Raw genomic sequence first — 17,202 nt, forward strand, 5'->3', positions numbered from 1 at the left:
ATCCAAGATGGAAGACAGGAAAAATTTCTGGCTGTAATGAGAGAGACAGAGAGACACAGAGAGAGAGAGACATGCCAGATCTCAAATTTGAAGTTCTAAATTGGAGAAAGGCCATTTTTGACAGTATTCGGCAACATTTAAAAGGCATTTGAATGGGTCTATGAATAGGAAGGGTTTGGAGGAATATGGGCCGGGTGCTGGCAGGTGGGACTACATTGGATTGGAATAACTGGTCAGCATGGACTGGTTGGACCGAAGGATCTGTTTCAATGCTGTACATCTCTATGACTCTGTAACTCTCCAAGGGTTCCCTGTCTCTGTTGACTGTCTCTGTCCGAGGCAACAGTTAACCTCAGTAAGTGAGTTTACAAGACACAGAGCACTCTTTAATTTATTCTTTATTTATTCTCAAAGTCTCAAATACCAAGTATCTAAAAATATCAAGCATCAAAAATATCCAAATATACAAATTCTACACATTTAAAATAAACCACACTAGACACCTATCTGCTAACTTATTGCTACACTTAAATCCAAACACATTACCCACAAGTACTCAGCTGGCCTGGCTGTACACCACCTCACCTCACCTCGCCTCACCTCACCTCGCCTCACCTGGTTGCTCATATACTGTTTCTATATCACACTGGATTTTATCCCTGATCTCTTATTGATTTCCATCCAATCAGAGCTATCAATTTTGTGTTGCAAAACAGCAATCCTCCAATCAGGTACCAAAACTGTTTCCCTTTTCCTTGTTTGGTCTGAGTAGCCGCCATTGTGCCCATGATCGTTAGCAAATCCGATTGTTTGGCTTGAGCAACTCTCAGTCTTTCCATTCGAGCTTTAACCCTTTCCAGCCATGACCAACACCTGGTTTGTGGTATATACTGAATTATATCACTGTTCCAGAATGGCTGGTAAATCAAAAACCTTCACAAAAATGCCAAACACCCATATGCTACTTTTTTTAGACTCCAAATTCTAAAAATGATAGTAGCAGACATATAAAGCACACACCTTTCATCATAATAGTGATTCAGGAATTATGTTGACTGACATCTCCATGTCAATCTTTCTATCCAGTGCAGCTCCGTCCAATGTTGCTTGGACTACTGTGTCCTGTGAATTTTCATTGAACATGCATGTGCTCCTTATTGAATTGATCACAAGTGACCCCCCTCATTGACCTGATCAACAGCCATTTGCAGTAACAGCAGTGTTGTCTCCATACACCTTTCCCTGACATGCCTTCGTTTTGCAGTTCTATCCCTCTCCTTTCCCAAATGGAAAATATTATGCCCGATGTTGTCCTGAATTCCTTCTGACTGCCTTCATTGGGACCTTTGGCTTACTTGGCAGCAGTTTATTTATTTCAGCAGATAACTAGCAATGGCTAACTCTAACTTCTCTTGTGTCAAATTCTACCATTTCCTTGGAGAATGCTGCTTGGAAATCTGTGTCAAAGCTTAATTTTGGCATTGTTGGCAACTTACTGACAATTTCTTCACTTTTTAAGTCACATACACAAATCTGTTCCATAATGCTTTTTCTTAACTCTCTAAGATGACAATGAATGCACAGTTTTTATCATAACCATGATTTAATTCCCCAATATCCGCACTGGATAACTGATCCTTTGTTTCAAACCAATCATTACCATCAAGCTCCAATGGTTTGGAACTTTAGTGCTGCTGAAACTAAAACACAATGTCTGACAGTAGCATGTCTTTTGGTTTTGCAGGGATAAGCAAATTCTTCAGTGCCTCATCTTCTGCTGGCTCTATTTCAGTCAAAAATATCACTCTTCTTGATTCCCCCACTGCCTGATTAACAACCAGATCATTACAAACATTAGGATATTGTAAACAGTGAAAATCATCTCGAGCCAATCTGCACACACCACGAAATGCTCTCGATTGCAACTGTGCTCTCCCAATAATACCTAATGATACAGGTATCTTCAATTATCAGTTCACACAAATGTTCAAACAGCTCTCTGAATTTTTAAAAACGTTTTCACAGCAAAAAGAACTCACAAACTTCAATAAGACATTCGACAAGGTTCCCTTGGGAGACTGGTTAGCAAGGTTAGATCTCATGGAATACAGGGAGAACAAGCCATTTGGATACAGAACTGGCTCAAAGGTAGAAGACAGAGGATGGTGGTGGAGGGCTGTTTTTCAGACTGGAGGCAAGTGACCAGTGGAGTGCCACAAGGATCGATGCTGGGTCCACTAATTTTCATCACTTATATAAATGATTTGATGTGAGCATAAGAGGTATAGTTAGTAAGTTTGCAGATGACACCAAAATTGGAGGTGTAGTGGACAGCAAAGAAGGTTACCTCAGATAACAACGGGATCTTGATCAGATCGGCCAGTGGGCTAAGAAGTGGCAGATGGAGTTTAATTTAGATAAATGGGAGATGCTGCATTTTGGGAAAGCAAATCATAGCAGGACTTAAATACTTAATGGTAAGGTCCGAGGGAGTGTTGCTGAACAAAGAGACTTTGGAGTGCAGGTTCATAGCTCCTTGAAAGTGGAGTTGCAGGTAGATAGGATAGCGAAGAAGGCATTTGATATGCTTTTATTTATTGGTCAGAGTATTGAGTACAGGAGTTGGGTGGTCATGTTGCAGCTGTACAGGACATTGGTTAGGCCACTTTTGGAATATGGTGTGCAATTCTGGTCTCCTTCCTATGGGAAAGATGTTGTGAAACTTGAAAGGGTTCAGAAACGATTTACAAGATGTTGCCAAGGTTGGAGGATTTGAACATTGGGAGGGGTTGAATAGGTTGGGGCTATTTTGCCTGGAGTGTCGGATACTGAGGAGTGACCTTAAAGAGGTTTATAAAGTCATGAGGGGCATGGATAGGATAAATAGACAGTCTCTTCCCTGAGGTGGGGGAGTCCAGAACTAGAGGGCATAGGTTTAGGGTGAGAGGGGAAAGATATAAAAGAGGCCTTAGGGGCAACTTTTTCATGCACAGGGTGGTACATGTATGGAATGAGCTGCCAATGGAAGTGGTGGAGGCTGGTACAATTACAACATTTAAAAGGCACCTGAATGGGTAAATAAATAGGAAGGCTTGGAGGGATATGGGCCAGGTGCTGGCAGGTGGGACTAGATTGGGTTGGAATATCTGGTCAGCATAGACCAGTTGGATTGAAGGGTCTGTTTCCGTGCTATACATCTCTACGACTCTATGACTCTAATTCCTCTTAAGCGTAAGATGTTTATCCAACATAAATTTGTTCGGCTAGGCACATTAGCAATCTCATGTCATCTTCAAATGTGATATTGTTGCCGGACATGCTAAAATAAAGTTGAGCACATGCAGAGGCAACACCAAATTAAAATTAGTTTAGATTAGATTACTTACATTGTGGAAACAGGCCCTTCGGCCCAACAAGTCCACACCGACCTGCCGAAGCACACCCACCCAGACCCATTCCCCTACATTTACCCCTTCACCTAACACTACAGGCATTTTTGCATGGCCAATTCACCTAACCTGCACATTTTTGGGACTGTGGGAGGAAATGGGGAGAATGTGCAAACTCCACACAGTCAGTCACCTGAGGCAGGAATTGATCTCGAGTCTCTGGCGCTGTGAGGCAGCAGTGCTAACCACTGTGCCACCGTGCCCCCCACTATTTTAGTATATACATGTACAGATATAACGACAAGTGGGTGCTATTACCAGTGACAGATATTTTGTGAAAATTCCACTTGGCTAGCAAGTCCTTTTGTTGTGTGCATCCAAGGATGGAAGTAACTATTATTACAGACAGGTGGAATAATGAGAAAATTTATTTCTTTATTCTGCATGACTGCAGATTATATGTTCATTGAAGAGGTTATACTACACAAACAGACACTTAGCTGTACAATCTGTTCCAAAGCTTCATTTTTAAGTATAATAGACTAAGTCCTTTATTTACGTATCATAGTTAACTTTTCTTTGAGTCTGAGAAAGGAAACCAATTTCAATACAATATGCTTACTATGGCAAAAAGAGTGCCATCAGAAAAGTTGAAATTGAAGGCAACCTGAAGTTTTGTGCAATGTTTAATTAATTAACAACAACAACAATCATATTTACAACTCCAAATTATAACTAAAATTGAAATTCTTTGCTTGGAATAAGCAATGTGAGTTGTTTGGGATATAAATGGTCCCACTGAGCTCAATGGAGTAAATAGAACCATGTCACCAGTTAATTACAATATTTCTTTAAAATCTTCAAACCGAAGAAAAGGTCATTAACGTTTCTGTAAAAGTTTCAAATATGCTCAATATTTCCAAATTTTTCAAGTCCTTTAGTAAAAATAGGTATATAGATATTTTGCTAAATCATCATGCATTTAAAATTGTTTCAATTTCAGGCAGATATCCCTGACAAAAGGAAGGATAACTTAGGACATTTTATGACTTCCAATATCTCTAATAAGAAAGTTAGCATTAAGGCACTTTACCTGAATGCTCGTAGCATTCATAACAAAGCAGATGAACTAATGGCACAGATCATCGTGAATGATTATGATGTGGTAGGCATCACAGAGACGTGGTTACAGGGGGGTCAGGACTGGCAGTTAAACATTCAAGGGTTTTCAACTTATCGAAAAGACAGAGAGGTGGGCAGAGGGGGCGGGGTTGCCTTGTTAGTTAAGAACAAAATTAAATCTATGGTGCTGAATGACATAGCATCGGATGATGTGGAGTCTGTGTGGGTGGAATTGAGGAACCACAAAGGCAAAAAAACCATAGTGGGAGTTATGTACAGGCCTCCTAACAGTGGTCAGGACCAGGGGTGCAACATGTACCGGGAAATAGAGAAGGCATGTCAGAAAGGCAAGGTCACAGTGATCATGGGAGACTTCAATATGCAGGTGGACTGGGTAAATAATGTTGCCAGTGGATGCAAAGAAAGGGAATTCATGGAATGCTTACAGGATGGCTTTTTGGAACAGCTTGTCATGGAGCCCACAAGGGAGCAGGCTATTCTGGACCTAGTGCTATGTAATGAACCAGACTTTATAAAAAATCTTAAAGTAAGGGAACACTTAGGAAGCAGCGATCATAATATGGTAGAGTTCAGTCTGCAGTTTGAAAGAGAGAAGGCAAAATCGGACGTAATGGTGTTACAGTTAAATAAAGGAAATTATGAGGGCATGAGAGAGGAACTGACGAAAATAGACTGGAAGCAGAGTCTAGCAGGGAAGACAGTAGAGCAAAAATGGCAGGAGTTTGTGGGTAAAATTGAGGACACTGTACAGAGGTTCATCCCCAAGAAGAGAAAGATTATCCGGGGAGGGATTAGACTGCCATGGCTGACGAAGGAAGTCCGGAAATCTATCAAAGAAAAAGAGAGAGCCTATAAAGTGGCCAAGACACTGAGAAATCAGAAGATTGGGAAGGTTACAAAAACAAACAGAGGATAACAAAGAGAGAAATAAGGAAGGAGAGGATCAAATATGAAGGTAGGCTAGCCAGTAATATTAGAAATGATAGTAAAAGTTTCTTTCAATACATAAGAAACAAACGACAGGCAAGAGTAGACATTGGGCCACTTCAAACTGATGCTGGAAGCCTAATGATGGGAGATAAGGAAATAGCTGGAGAACTTAATAAGTACTTTGCGTCAGTCTTCACAGTGGAAGACATGAGTAATATCCCAACAATTAAAGGGAGTCAGGGGGCTGAGTTGAGTATGGTTGCCATTACAAAAGACAAAGTGCTAGAAAAGCTAAAAGGTCTTAAAATTGATAAATCTCCTGGCCCTGATGGGTTACATCCTAGAGTTCTGAGGGAGGTGGCTGAGGAAATAGCGGAGGCGTTGGTTGAGATCTTTCAAAAGTCACTGGAGTCAGGGAAAGTCCCGGATGATTGGAAGATCGTTGTTGTAACCCCCTTGTTCAAGAAAGGATCAAGGCAAAAGATGGAAAATTATAGGCCAATTAGCCTAACCTCGGTTGTTGGTAAAATTCTAGAATCCATCATTAAGGATGAGGTTTCTAAATTTTTGGAAGAGCAGGGTCGGATTAGAACAAGTCAACATGGATTTAGTAAGGGGAGGTCGTGCCTGACAAACCTATTGGAGTTCTTTGAAGAGGTGACAAGTAGGTTAGACCAGGGAAACCCAGTGGATGTGGTCTACCTAGACTTCCAAAAGGCCTTTGATAAGGTGCCACACGGGAGGCTGCTGAGCAAGATGAGGGCCCATGGTGTTCGAGGTGAGCTACTGGTATGGATTGAGGATTGGCTGTCTGACAGAAGGCAGAGAGTTGGGATAAAAGGTTCTTTTTCGGAATGGCAGCCGGTGACAAGCGGTGTCCCGCAGGGTTCAGTGTTGGGGCCGCAGCTGTTCACATTATATATTAATGATCTCGATGAAGGGACTGGGGGCATTCTAGCAAAGTTTGCCGATGATACAAAGTTAGGTGGACAGGCAGGTAGTACTGAGGAAGTGGGGAGGCTGCAGAAGGATCTAGACAGTTTGGAGGAGTGGTCCAGGAAATGGCTGATGGAATTCAATGTGAGCAAATGCGAGGTCTTGCATTTTGGAAAAAAGAATAGAAGCATGGATTACTTTCTAAACGGTGAGAAAATTCGTAAAGCCAAAGTACAGAGGGATCTGGGAGTGCTAGTTGAGGATTCTCTAAAGGTAAACATGCAGGTTGAGTCCGTGATTAAGAAAGCAAATGCAATGTTGCCAATTATCTCAAGAGGGTTGGAATATAAAAGCACTGATGTGCTACTGAGACTTTATAAAGCTCTGGTTAGGCCCCATTTGGAGTACTGTGTCCAGTTTTGGTCCCCACACCTCAGAAGGACATACTGGCACTGGAGCGTGTCCAGCGGAGATTCACACGGATGATCCCTGGAATGGTTGGTCTAACATATGAGGAACAGCTGAGGATCCTGGGATTATAGTCATTGGAGTTTAGAAGATTAAGGGGAGATCTAATAGAAACTTACAAGATAATACATGGCTTGGACAGGGTGGACGCTAGGAAATTGTTTCCGTTAGGCGAGGAGACTAGGACCCGTGGACCACAGCCTTAGAATTAAAGGGGGTAAATTCAGAACAGAAATGCGGAGACATTTCTTCAGCCAGAGAGTGGTGGGCCTGTGGAATTCATTGCCACAGAGTGCAGTGGAGGCTGGGACGCTAAATGTCTTCAAGGCAGAAATTGATAAATTCTTGATGTCACAAGGAATTAAGGGCTTCGGGGAGAATGCGGGTAAGTGGAGTTGAAATGCCCATCAGCCATGATTGAATGGCGGAGTGGACTCGATGGGCCGAATGGCCTTACTTCCGCTCCTATGTCTTATGGTCTCATGGTCTTATGGACAACTTACTCTTCGAACCAGCAATCATTCTGGGATTCACTTCAAGACAACAAACGCTTACAAGAGGCCACTGCATAGATTATCTTGGCACTGTTTCCTTACTGCCATAAGAGTGTCATCTCTTCCTTATTTTTATTCAGAACAATCTGAATATTCCACATTGAACACATCTCAATACAAGATTGTCAGTGACTGCTAACATAGTCTTTTTTTTCATTTTGCTGAGTCAATAGTCATTGTTGTAACCTACAGTTCGGTGTTATTTTTACTGGAATAGAAGAACAGAGATACCATTAATGGCATATAGCCACAATGTGAGAAGAACTATATTCAAGATGAAAACAAAACGTTGCATGCAATAAGTACATATTTCATTTATAAAAACAACAGGACTTTTATCAGCTTTTAAACCGAATAGAGTCTCCCCATTACATTTCTTTTTCTCTGTAAGTTTCATGTATTGTTAGAATTTCCAATTTTATCCTCATATATGCAAAGCTATTATGGTTAAACAATATGTATCGACAAGAGAAAGTGAGGATGGCAATTGCTGGATATCAGTTGAAAAGTATGGCACTGGAAAAGCACAGCAGAGTCAGGCAGCATTTAAGGAGCAGGAGAGTTGACGTTTTGAGCAGAAGCACTTCATCAGGAATGTGCCCATTACTGATGAAGGTTTTATGCCCAAAACATCGACTCTCCTGTTCATCGAATGCTGCCTGACCAGCTGTGATTTTCCAATGCCACACTTTTTGATTCGAGTATGTACAGACAAACCAAGGAACAGCACTAAGTTACCTTCAAGTTGCAGATAATACAAACCTAGACACACATTTTGCTTCTTTATTATGGCTGGTTCAATATTCTGGAATTCATTACCTCACACTATTTTTGACAGAACTAGTAACAGAAGGACTGCAATTCTTCTACATGATGGCCCACCTGTATCTTCTCATCTCAACTAGGTATGAGCATTATATGGGCAGCTTTCCAAGCAGCAAATGAAAAACAAATGTTTTCACCATTTCACAGGATCCTCTTTCAATGAATGATCAAATGTTTCCAATTTCCTATCAAAATAACGAAATGGGTAATAAGAGAACATGTCATGCTGTTCAATGTGACAAACAGTACCATGGGATTGCATCAATGAATTTTACGTATCTTCAGACAGGCACAGTGCACTTATATTGAGTCCAACTTTTGTTTATACAAGTCAATTTCCACCATGAAAAAAAACAATTTATTTCTGATATTGCAAACAAACAACAGGAATTAGGATATATATCCACAACGACTGTATTTTCGCTTACATGTCTAATGCATCATTCATTTGTTATATATGCTTGGTATAATTTATTTTGTCCCCTCACAAATTTCCTCTCCTCCACCCCTTTCCTGAAGTCCTTTGGTTTTTTTTTCATCGGTTCATGGAATGTGGGCATCACTGGCTACACCAGCATTTACTGTCCATCCCATTGTACAAAAGGATAATCAAAGTTCTTGGTGTGGTGTCATGTATAGGCTGGATCAGGTAAGGATGGAAGATTTCCTCCTCTAAAGAACATTAATGGACTAGATTTTTTAATGACAATTGACAAGGGTTACATTAGATTCTTAACTAACGGCCATTGTAGAATTTGAACCCATGATCTCCAGTGTATTGACCAGGGGTGCTAGATTACTATTCCAATGCTGTTACTACCATCTTTGCTAGCTTCTTCCTTGAGGATAGTTCCTAAGACATTGACTAACCTTGAGCACCTCAGCCAAATGGATGCCAACAGCTCGGTGAATTGCCAAGAAGCATAATAGCATTAGTTAATTCAATTGGCTGGGTAGCTGATTTGCATTGCGGAAAGATGCCAATGGAATTAGGTTCAATTCCCTCAGCAACTAACTGAAGTTAACATGAAGGTCTCACCTTCTCAGTCCGCCTCCTTGCCTGAAAAGTGGTGAACCCTCAAGTTAGATCAGTCATTTCTCACTAATGAGAAAGCAACCCTTTTAATAGTCAAGTTAATCTCCCACAGTTTAAGAAGGCAGCTCAAAACTGTCATTTCTAGGGCAATTGGAGATAAGCAATAATGCTAGCCAGTCAATGATGCCCAAATCAATAAAAGGTAAAAAAACAACTAACTCTATGTTTATGCTACTTTTCTTGACCCAGGGAACTGTGTATCAATTCTTACTAACATCTCAGCTATGATCTCAGCACAGTAAAAGAAAGGTACAGCCTAAAACTAGCTTCATCCAGTTTGTATAGTTTAACTACTCTTTGATTATACTCATGTAGTCATCAGAATATGTGTTGAATAGTACAATGAATAATACATTTGCTGATGACATTATAAAGAATATTGCCTAATGAATGTGATGCCATTGTTGCAATCAAATGCAGCAGCATCAAACAAAATTTTGTTTAAAGTTTATTTTTAATCAACCTGATCAAACATGTTATGACAGATCTCTGTGACAAGTGGACATGAGTGCAGATATTTTGGACCTGAGGTGAGGACACTACGATAGTGGGCACATGACTATAAATCTTGTTTGAATAGTGTCTCAAATTTGAGCTTTAAAATCACATTCAATATAAAATTAAATTAAGATGGCACAATATGTGTGATTTCTTTTAATATGGTGAAATATTCCAAAGTTTCCTAGTTTAAAAGAATGACTGGATTATATTTCAATGCTTGAAAGTTTAAATAATGAAGATTATGAGATGTCTGACCTCACTGGATGTGTCAGTTAATCAACGTATCGCTTCTTTCTGCTGAATAAATAATTGGTAGTTCAGAACCATTCCACTTAACTATATTGAATACGTGCCTTCATCATGCTTACTATCATCTTTCCTAATGTCACTTCTCTTTACAAGCTTCCAGCTGGTTCAGAAGTAACAAGTTATTTTAAGATCTTATCATTTACTCAGAACTCAAGCCAACTCAGTTTTTTAAAACAAAACTTTTGATGGCCTTGATCAATGGCTTCCTTGGGTCTGGCAAAGATTGGTTATTTTGTTCTGTCGTACACACTTTGGTGAGCACAATAAAATTCAATACAACACTAATGATAAAAAGGATTATCTTCCATTTCATCAGTCTCAAGGGCAACTACAGAACATAAACATTTTGGAGCTCAAAACATTATCTAATAATGACTTTTATATTAAAAGAAAACCTTAACATTGAACTTTTTCCAAATATTGTTCAGTATTTTTAATGCATCAAACAACATTCCAATTTTATTTCTAAAATCAACAGTCATCTTTTCACTATGTATGGTCAGAACTTAATGGCCTCTCCTCTATCTTGTGCTGACAAAACATGTTGCCTAGTTTAATGTTCATATGCTTCAGTTAAGCAATAGTTTTCTCATGGAACAATTTTTTTTAAATTGGTTTACGAGCTATTGAGCTAGCAGTCCATAAGCTGAGTTTTTTTTAATAAGTCTGCCTTTGTACTTCTTTAAACCATTAAATGAACATTTCTAGCCATCTTGTGTAGTTGAGAAGTCAAGTCAGCAATACATAATGATGAGACTTCTCTAAAGCATTAAATTTCCCTTAATTGTTTCACTATCAATTTGGCAAGGTAACCATTTAATCAGACCTACAAATATAAGTAGAATCTTCCCAGCCCCTGAACACCCGTGGATGTTTGGGAGAATATGTGAAATAGCCAGCAAAGAGCTTCCTGTCATTGAAAGTAAAGATCTCCTATTTTCCAACCTAGTGTTCAACGGCTCAGTTCCTAGAGTATCAAGAGTTCATTTTGCATACATTAGCATGCACTAACATCTTCATAATAACACCATCTCTCTTTAGTAATATGTAGTTTCCTATTCTCCTGCCCACCAGAGCAAAACTTAAATGGCAACAATTCACAATATGAAAGACAAAGTGATAACATGGTGATTCCAGCTTACTGCTTGCTCTTGCAGTCCTCCATCAGTCACCTACATCTCAGGGCATGCTCCATTGGCAACAAACACATTTACCCTCACACCTGTCCAGCAGGCACTCTGGGTCCCCAGTGGCAAAGTGGAATGCAAATTTCTCTCGATTTGACATGACTGGGACAATTGACAAGATCTGTGCAAGGCTGTGCAGACTGCCATATTTGACCAGATGCATGGTTGGACTGTAAAGGTGATGCCAGAAACAGGAATCCTGGGAAGACAAAACAGTGGCCACTCCACTTGTGGTGAGTGGGAGAATAGGATAACTGGAGCACGATTGGGGCACATTGCATAGATAATGAGACGGGTTTGGCAAGAAAACATGAGACGGGTTTGGCAAGAAAACATGAGACATTGTGCTAGGGCTCATGGATAGAAAACCTCCACAAAATTTATCAAAATTAACACTTAGTCAATTTCTGATAGAATTCAGCTCTATATTTCCAATCTACTCAAATGGGATTTCAGGACAGATTACTCCAATGGCTCATATAAAGCAGGGTGGTGTGTTTGGGCAGTGCTTTGAAAAGAAAGTCCACCATATGCTTAATTTAGAGATTCCAAAGGTGAAGCTATAGGGCTAAGCAACTGAAGATTAAAATTCATAGACAATAAAATTTGTGGCTTGTAAGTGAATGTGTGGGTTTCATCAATAAATAAAATCAAACGAGAGAGCCTCTAAATGTGAAATCACATCTGATAATTCCTCAGACCCATCCTTTCCAAGTATATACCTTGTGATGTTCTAGTCACTACATGTTACCAGTGGAAGCTGGGATAATGATTTTCAAACTATATATTTAGTTGAGAACATAATGAATGTTTCAACAAAAGTACTGAGGATCTCAATGACAAAATAAAAGAGCAGTATAGTCCAGCAATAGAGTTGCAATTGAAATTATTTGGAACATGGCCCAGTAGTGAAAGAATTTGACTATGAAAATACCTCTGGAATTTTAAACTGCTGTTGATGACATATATTATGCCTTTCTTTATTTCCTTGGAAAATTCCTTCTTGATAGAGGGTAAATGACTTACTAATTCATGACTCTTAATCAAACTGTTAATACTGTGCAATTAAATATATCTGTCAACAAGGATAGGTTTTAAGCAAAAGATATTTAAATGGAATCATTTTTGTCAGTCTAATTACAGAATTAAGTTACCATGACCCGAAGCATAAAGATGAGTTTAATTAATGGAAATTCACAATGTTTTTAACCTGGAATTGAAACAGCCGTAAATATGCAGAGGATCTTTATGCTACATAATATACACAGCTTTTGGAGGTAAAAGCCAGTGTTGCATTTGCAGTATTTGAAAAATTTGAAGAAAATCTTTATTATTATGTATGATAAATAATTAACTACAATTTGGCTCAGTAAAATATATTGCTGCTGGGACGCATCTAATATTTATTTTAAGATGATTTCAGATACAAAATGTCAACACTAAATGTAAACACATTCAGTGTTGAAGAAGACAGCAGGAACATAACCAAGTTAATAAGAAGTACCTAATCTGTCATACCTGTGGTTTCCTTTCCATCTTGAGAATCTTAGCACAGAGAATTAGAGAAGTGCAAATTCAAAGTAAATTGTTTTGAGCAATGAACAACATACATTTTTAATGATATTCTGATAATTATACTTTGCTGTCCTTTTTTAAACACAATTCATTTTAATTTATATAATCTTTGGTGAAAGGAAGTTCAAAATTCTTCATCATTAAATAAGTCTAAGCCCATGAGAACTGTTTTCTCAAACGTGAGCCGCCTATATACTATCACAATAAAAAATTGATATAACATCTTTTAGTCATAAAATGTCCCAGGACACTTCATGTATCTAACGTACAAGATGAGTTTAGCACAGTGCTGATTACTCAGTACTCCATAGACTTCAATCAAAACAATAAACATTGAAGACAAGCAACCCCAAAGTGTTAGCAATATCTTATTCAGTGATTAACAATGTTTTCGCACTGTATTGTCTTTTTTGTTTTATTGTGCCTGTGGAAAGGTCACTGCAAGCAACAATAAACAATAAGTTCTAGTAAATGTGAATTCCAAAATTGTAACATCCTTAATTAATTTACTGAATGGCAGAAGATATTATAGCTCATATTAATCAATGAAAATAGCATAAGTGCTAAATAGTCTGCATTAAAGCTTAATCAGTTTACCAATAAGGAACTTAAGTTTACAGGAGGCACATAATTCCACTCCGTCGCAATTGCTTCAAGTTTGTTTATGCACACAAAACATTCGAGGTCCTTAGTAAATTCATAACATGTCCTTTTATGACAGCTACGTGTTATTGCCCACACAATGACTTGCAGCTGTAACATTCCTGCTGTAATTGTCACAGGCCTGTTGTTTTGAATTCTGCTCATCCCTGACCCACAGTAAACATCTTTTCACGCCCATTTTAAATAGCAGAAGAAAACTGGGACAACAGCGGACCAAATATACATCCCGGAGAAAGTGAGGACTACAGATGCTGGAATTATACATCTGCGAAAGAATATCTGGTCTGCAATGAACTACAGATGTGACTGGGTCTGTTGACGGTTCGGGCTTTTCATTTTTTTTTTAAATTGCACGTGGTCGCGAAACCAACTCCAGACACCACACATTTAGTTCCTAAACATTCTTTATTCAAACATTCGCGACATGTGTTGCTTCCGATGACAAGGACAATGTATTGAATCAATCGGACCAACACAAAAATAATCCTCTTAAGGACCACGAAAGGATTTGGATAACAGTGTCAACAGCAAATGCACAAGTGGACAGCATTTTGATTCATTAATACTTACTGACTTTACATTCAGCATTTGTTTATTTTTTTTTCTTTTGTGCTGTGAACAGGAGTGGTAGTAAAGTGAATCAAAGGCTGTCAAGTAATTAATCCATATTCAATGATTGCGAAAATGACTAAAGGATTAGCGACAGGAGTACACCTTGTCATTTGTCAACTCAAATAATCCAACGCCCCCACCCCGGACGCAGCAAGAGAATACTGACGTTATTGTGGCAGCTTAATATGAGAATGTTATGTAACTAATCAGGATTGTTTCAGAGCGCGCCGAGACTTTGGGAGTACAGCTACTCCAGTGTATTTCACACTGAAGAAAGAGTTTTAGATTTGTAAACGAAATTAATTTATGCAGGAATACTGCCTGCTAAAGGAGAGTTATAAATCAAACTGGCTGTGCATTTACGTGAACTAAATTCTTTTGTATAACTATTACAGATAGAATTACACATAATTCAAATTCTTGACAATATTTCTGATTCAGCTAATCCCCCGTGGACAGTGCAATAAATTATGGAATTTGATAAGTTCGTTACTAGATCAATGAGTGACATTGGCCGTTTGGTAGACAAATATTTCATTCTAAAAGTGAGTATCCCGTTACTCTTGAGGGCTAACAAGGCAGTGCACCAATGTCTCACTGAGAAGACGAGTTGTTATGAAGTATGTGTGGGTTTTGCCTGGCGCGGGCGGGCGGACTGACACCGGGGGGGGGGGGGGACTTGTCATTGAAACAGGCGCCTGTCTGTTCTCCAACCCAGGGAGGGAAAGCCTCCCGGGGGCTGGGAATTGTGTAATCGTCTAGATCGGAACATGTCAGTTCTCCCTGAAGGGGAGAGAAAAGGGCCTTTTTAAGTTGTAAAATGTCTGGAGCTGTCTGGAATCTGGTGCAGTTGGGCAGCATTTACTGAGGGAGCAGATGTTCCAGTAGTTGGTTACTCCCTCTCGCAGTTCCGCACACTCAACAAATGTTGAAAATGGATCGATGTTCCTTTGGCATTTCAAGCATAAAGCAGAATTTCTTTGGCTCCCCCTTTCCCCTGCAACTCCCTTAACCATTCCTTACCTCTTTAAGTTCTTTAGCCACGTCCTTTAAATCGCCCAGGACTAACTCCAAATCGTCTACAATAGTCTTGATCTGCTCCTTTACCTTTGCCTTGCAGGCTGCGCCCTCCGGCTGTTTCGAGCTCGCTGACATTATTCGAGTTGGGGCAGGGGGGCACAGAGGATCAGGAGGTGAAAGCCGAGGCGCTCTTCCCCATGATCTAGCTGCTTCCTTGCCGCCTCTGACTCGGTCTCCGCGCCGTTTGCCATCAACTCCGTGTAACTGCGGGCTCCTAAGGACTGCGGAAATCTCGCCAGCACGCCTGCGTCAGTGTGCATGGCAAATTAGAAACACCAACAACAGGGAAAAAAAATGTGTAAGTAAATATTATCCCAGCCTGGTTTCCATTAAAACCATCTCGCACATGCTGACTAATACCGCCCTTTAGCTCTTCGGGATAAACAATTCTTGGTGCTGGAAATCAGGCGCCTCTCTCTCTCTCCACGGTACATCCAGAAAAGTGTCCTCTCTTTTCTCCGTCGGAATAGGTTCACGGCGAGCCGCTTTACGCTTGTCTTATAACCCGGAGAGTTCCTGAAAAAAGCGCACGGTTCAGTGGAAAGGAGGATTGTGAGAAGTCTGGGATCCACTAGTGCTGGAGACAGAGAGAGGGGCAGCGCAGCGAACCTCCCGTTCAGTTCCACCCCGCTCCTCCAATATCGCGGTGTACCCTCTCCCTGGGCGTTTTACGAAAGAGAGATTAGTCTGTTTTCATTGATTCCGGGCGGCAATTCGGTTCATCCTTATTCCCTCGCAGCCCTCCTCCTCTATTTAAAGGCAAACAGCTGGAAAAAAGCTGGGATCTGCATTTGGGAAGACAGAAACTGGCGAACTTCTCCAGAAACTTAAAAAATAACTTCTCCCTGTGGATGTTAATTGAGAACAGAGTGTTGCCAGCGACATGCGGGCGAGTTCTGAAGGGCCACTGGACCCGAAACATCACTCTGCTTTCTCTCCACAGATGTTACTAGACCTGCTGAGTTTTTCCAGCAACTTCTTTTTGTTAACATTCGGGTTTAGTTTAACTTGCAAAGTCTTCGGGAGTTTCCCAGATATTCTTGGGATAGAGGTTCCTCACTCCTGTAGGGATAAGAAGGACACGCAGAGGTCAGCAGAGATTGAACAAGTTTGACCCTCGCCCGTGTGTTATCGGCGGAATAAAGCGTTAAGTTCCCATGTGCTTAAGACTCGATTAAACTAAAAGTAAAATGCTGCAGATGCGGGAGACCTGGAACAAAATCAGAAAGTGCTGGAGACACTCACCAGGTCTGGCAGCATCTGAGAGTCATCACGTTAACGGCTTCACTCCACAAACCTGCTGAGTTTCTTCAACACTTTTCGGATAAAAGTATCGGATCTAAAACCTGCTGAGAGATCTAAATCCGGAGCGCAGTGCAGGAGTGAACAAGGTGTTTGCGTGTTGGAGAGTTTCACTATGCTGCGTACTGAAATTATGACTATGATTTCAAATTTGGTTGGGCATAATTTTCAATCGATCCCTAGAAATGCCAACAATAGAGGAATTGACACTTTCAAAGTCATGTCCATGTATCCCACCATATATTGAGTCCCAGCCACCTTGGGAAACAGGGCGGAATGTGGACTGGACTTAAAGCAAGTTTAGTGGTTCACAGGAGCCCGCGTCGCGCCAGTGTCCATGATCCGCCATAACCCATCTCCGCCAGAATATGTGAGCATGATTCGGGTTCATTAGTAGGAACTGAATAAGAGCATTCAGTGCCAACATGTGTATTACGCACTTATCCGACGAATCATGGAGCTGGTCTGGATTTGATGTAAAGATTAATGATCAGTTTGCTACTGAGTTAACTGCCTTTAATTTACCCGAGTTGCTCGTCTTATGGGGACTAGGCAAACGTTGCAGTAAATAAATGGCAAACATCAAACTGTGAATAGTTTGCTGGTGACTGCAGCGCCCATTATTTTTAGCC

General features: G+C 40.3%; 1 protein-coding gene across 8 annotated transcripts in view; it reads right to left on the bottom strand.

Moving 5' to 3' along the window:
- The window catches only part of prr16 (proline rich 16), a 248,938-nt gene extending 232,232 nt beyond the window's left edge, over window positions 1-16,706 (bottom strand). For 6 of the 8 annotated variants that reach the window (XM_043711545.2, XM_087998270.1, XM_087998285.1 and 3 more), the window contains exon 1: window positions 15,212-16,705. In XM_043711545.2, coding sequence (XP_043567480.1) covers window positions 15,212-15,343 — 132 coding nt within the window. In that variant the 5' untranslated portion in view covers window positions 15,344-16,705. Of the gene's footprint in view, window positions 1-15,211 lie in introns of all 8 variants that reach the window. The other 2 variants (XM_087998304.1, XM_043711526.2) reach the window with 2 other exon arrangements.
- Between the last annotated feature and the right edge of the window lie 496 nt (window positions 16,707-17,202).

The sequence above is a fragment of the Chiloscyllium plagiosum genome, unplaced genomic scaffold (genome assembly GCF_037043375.1).
Source record: "Chiloscyllium plagiosum isolate Xiang-an unplaced genomic scaffold, Cpla_swu_hap1 HiC_scaffold_2, whole genome shotgun sequence".
Classification (NCBI taxonomy): Eukaryota; Metazoa; Chordata; class Chondrichthyes; order Orectolobiformes; family Hemiscylliidae; genus Chiloscyllium; species Chiloscyllium plagiosum.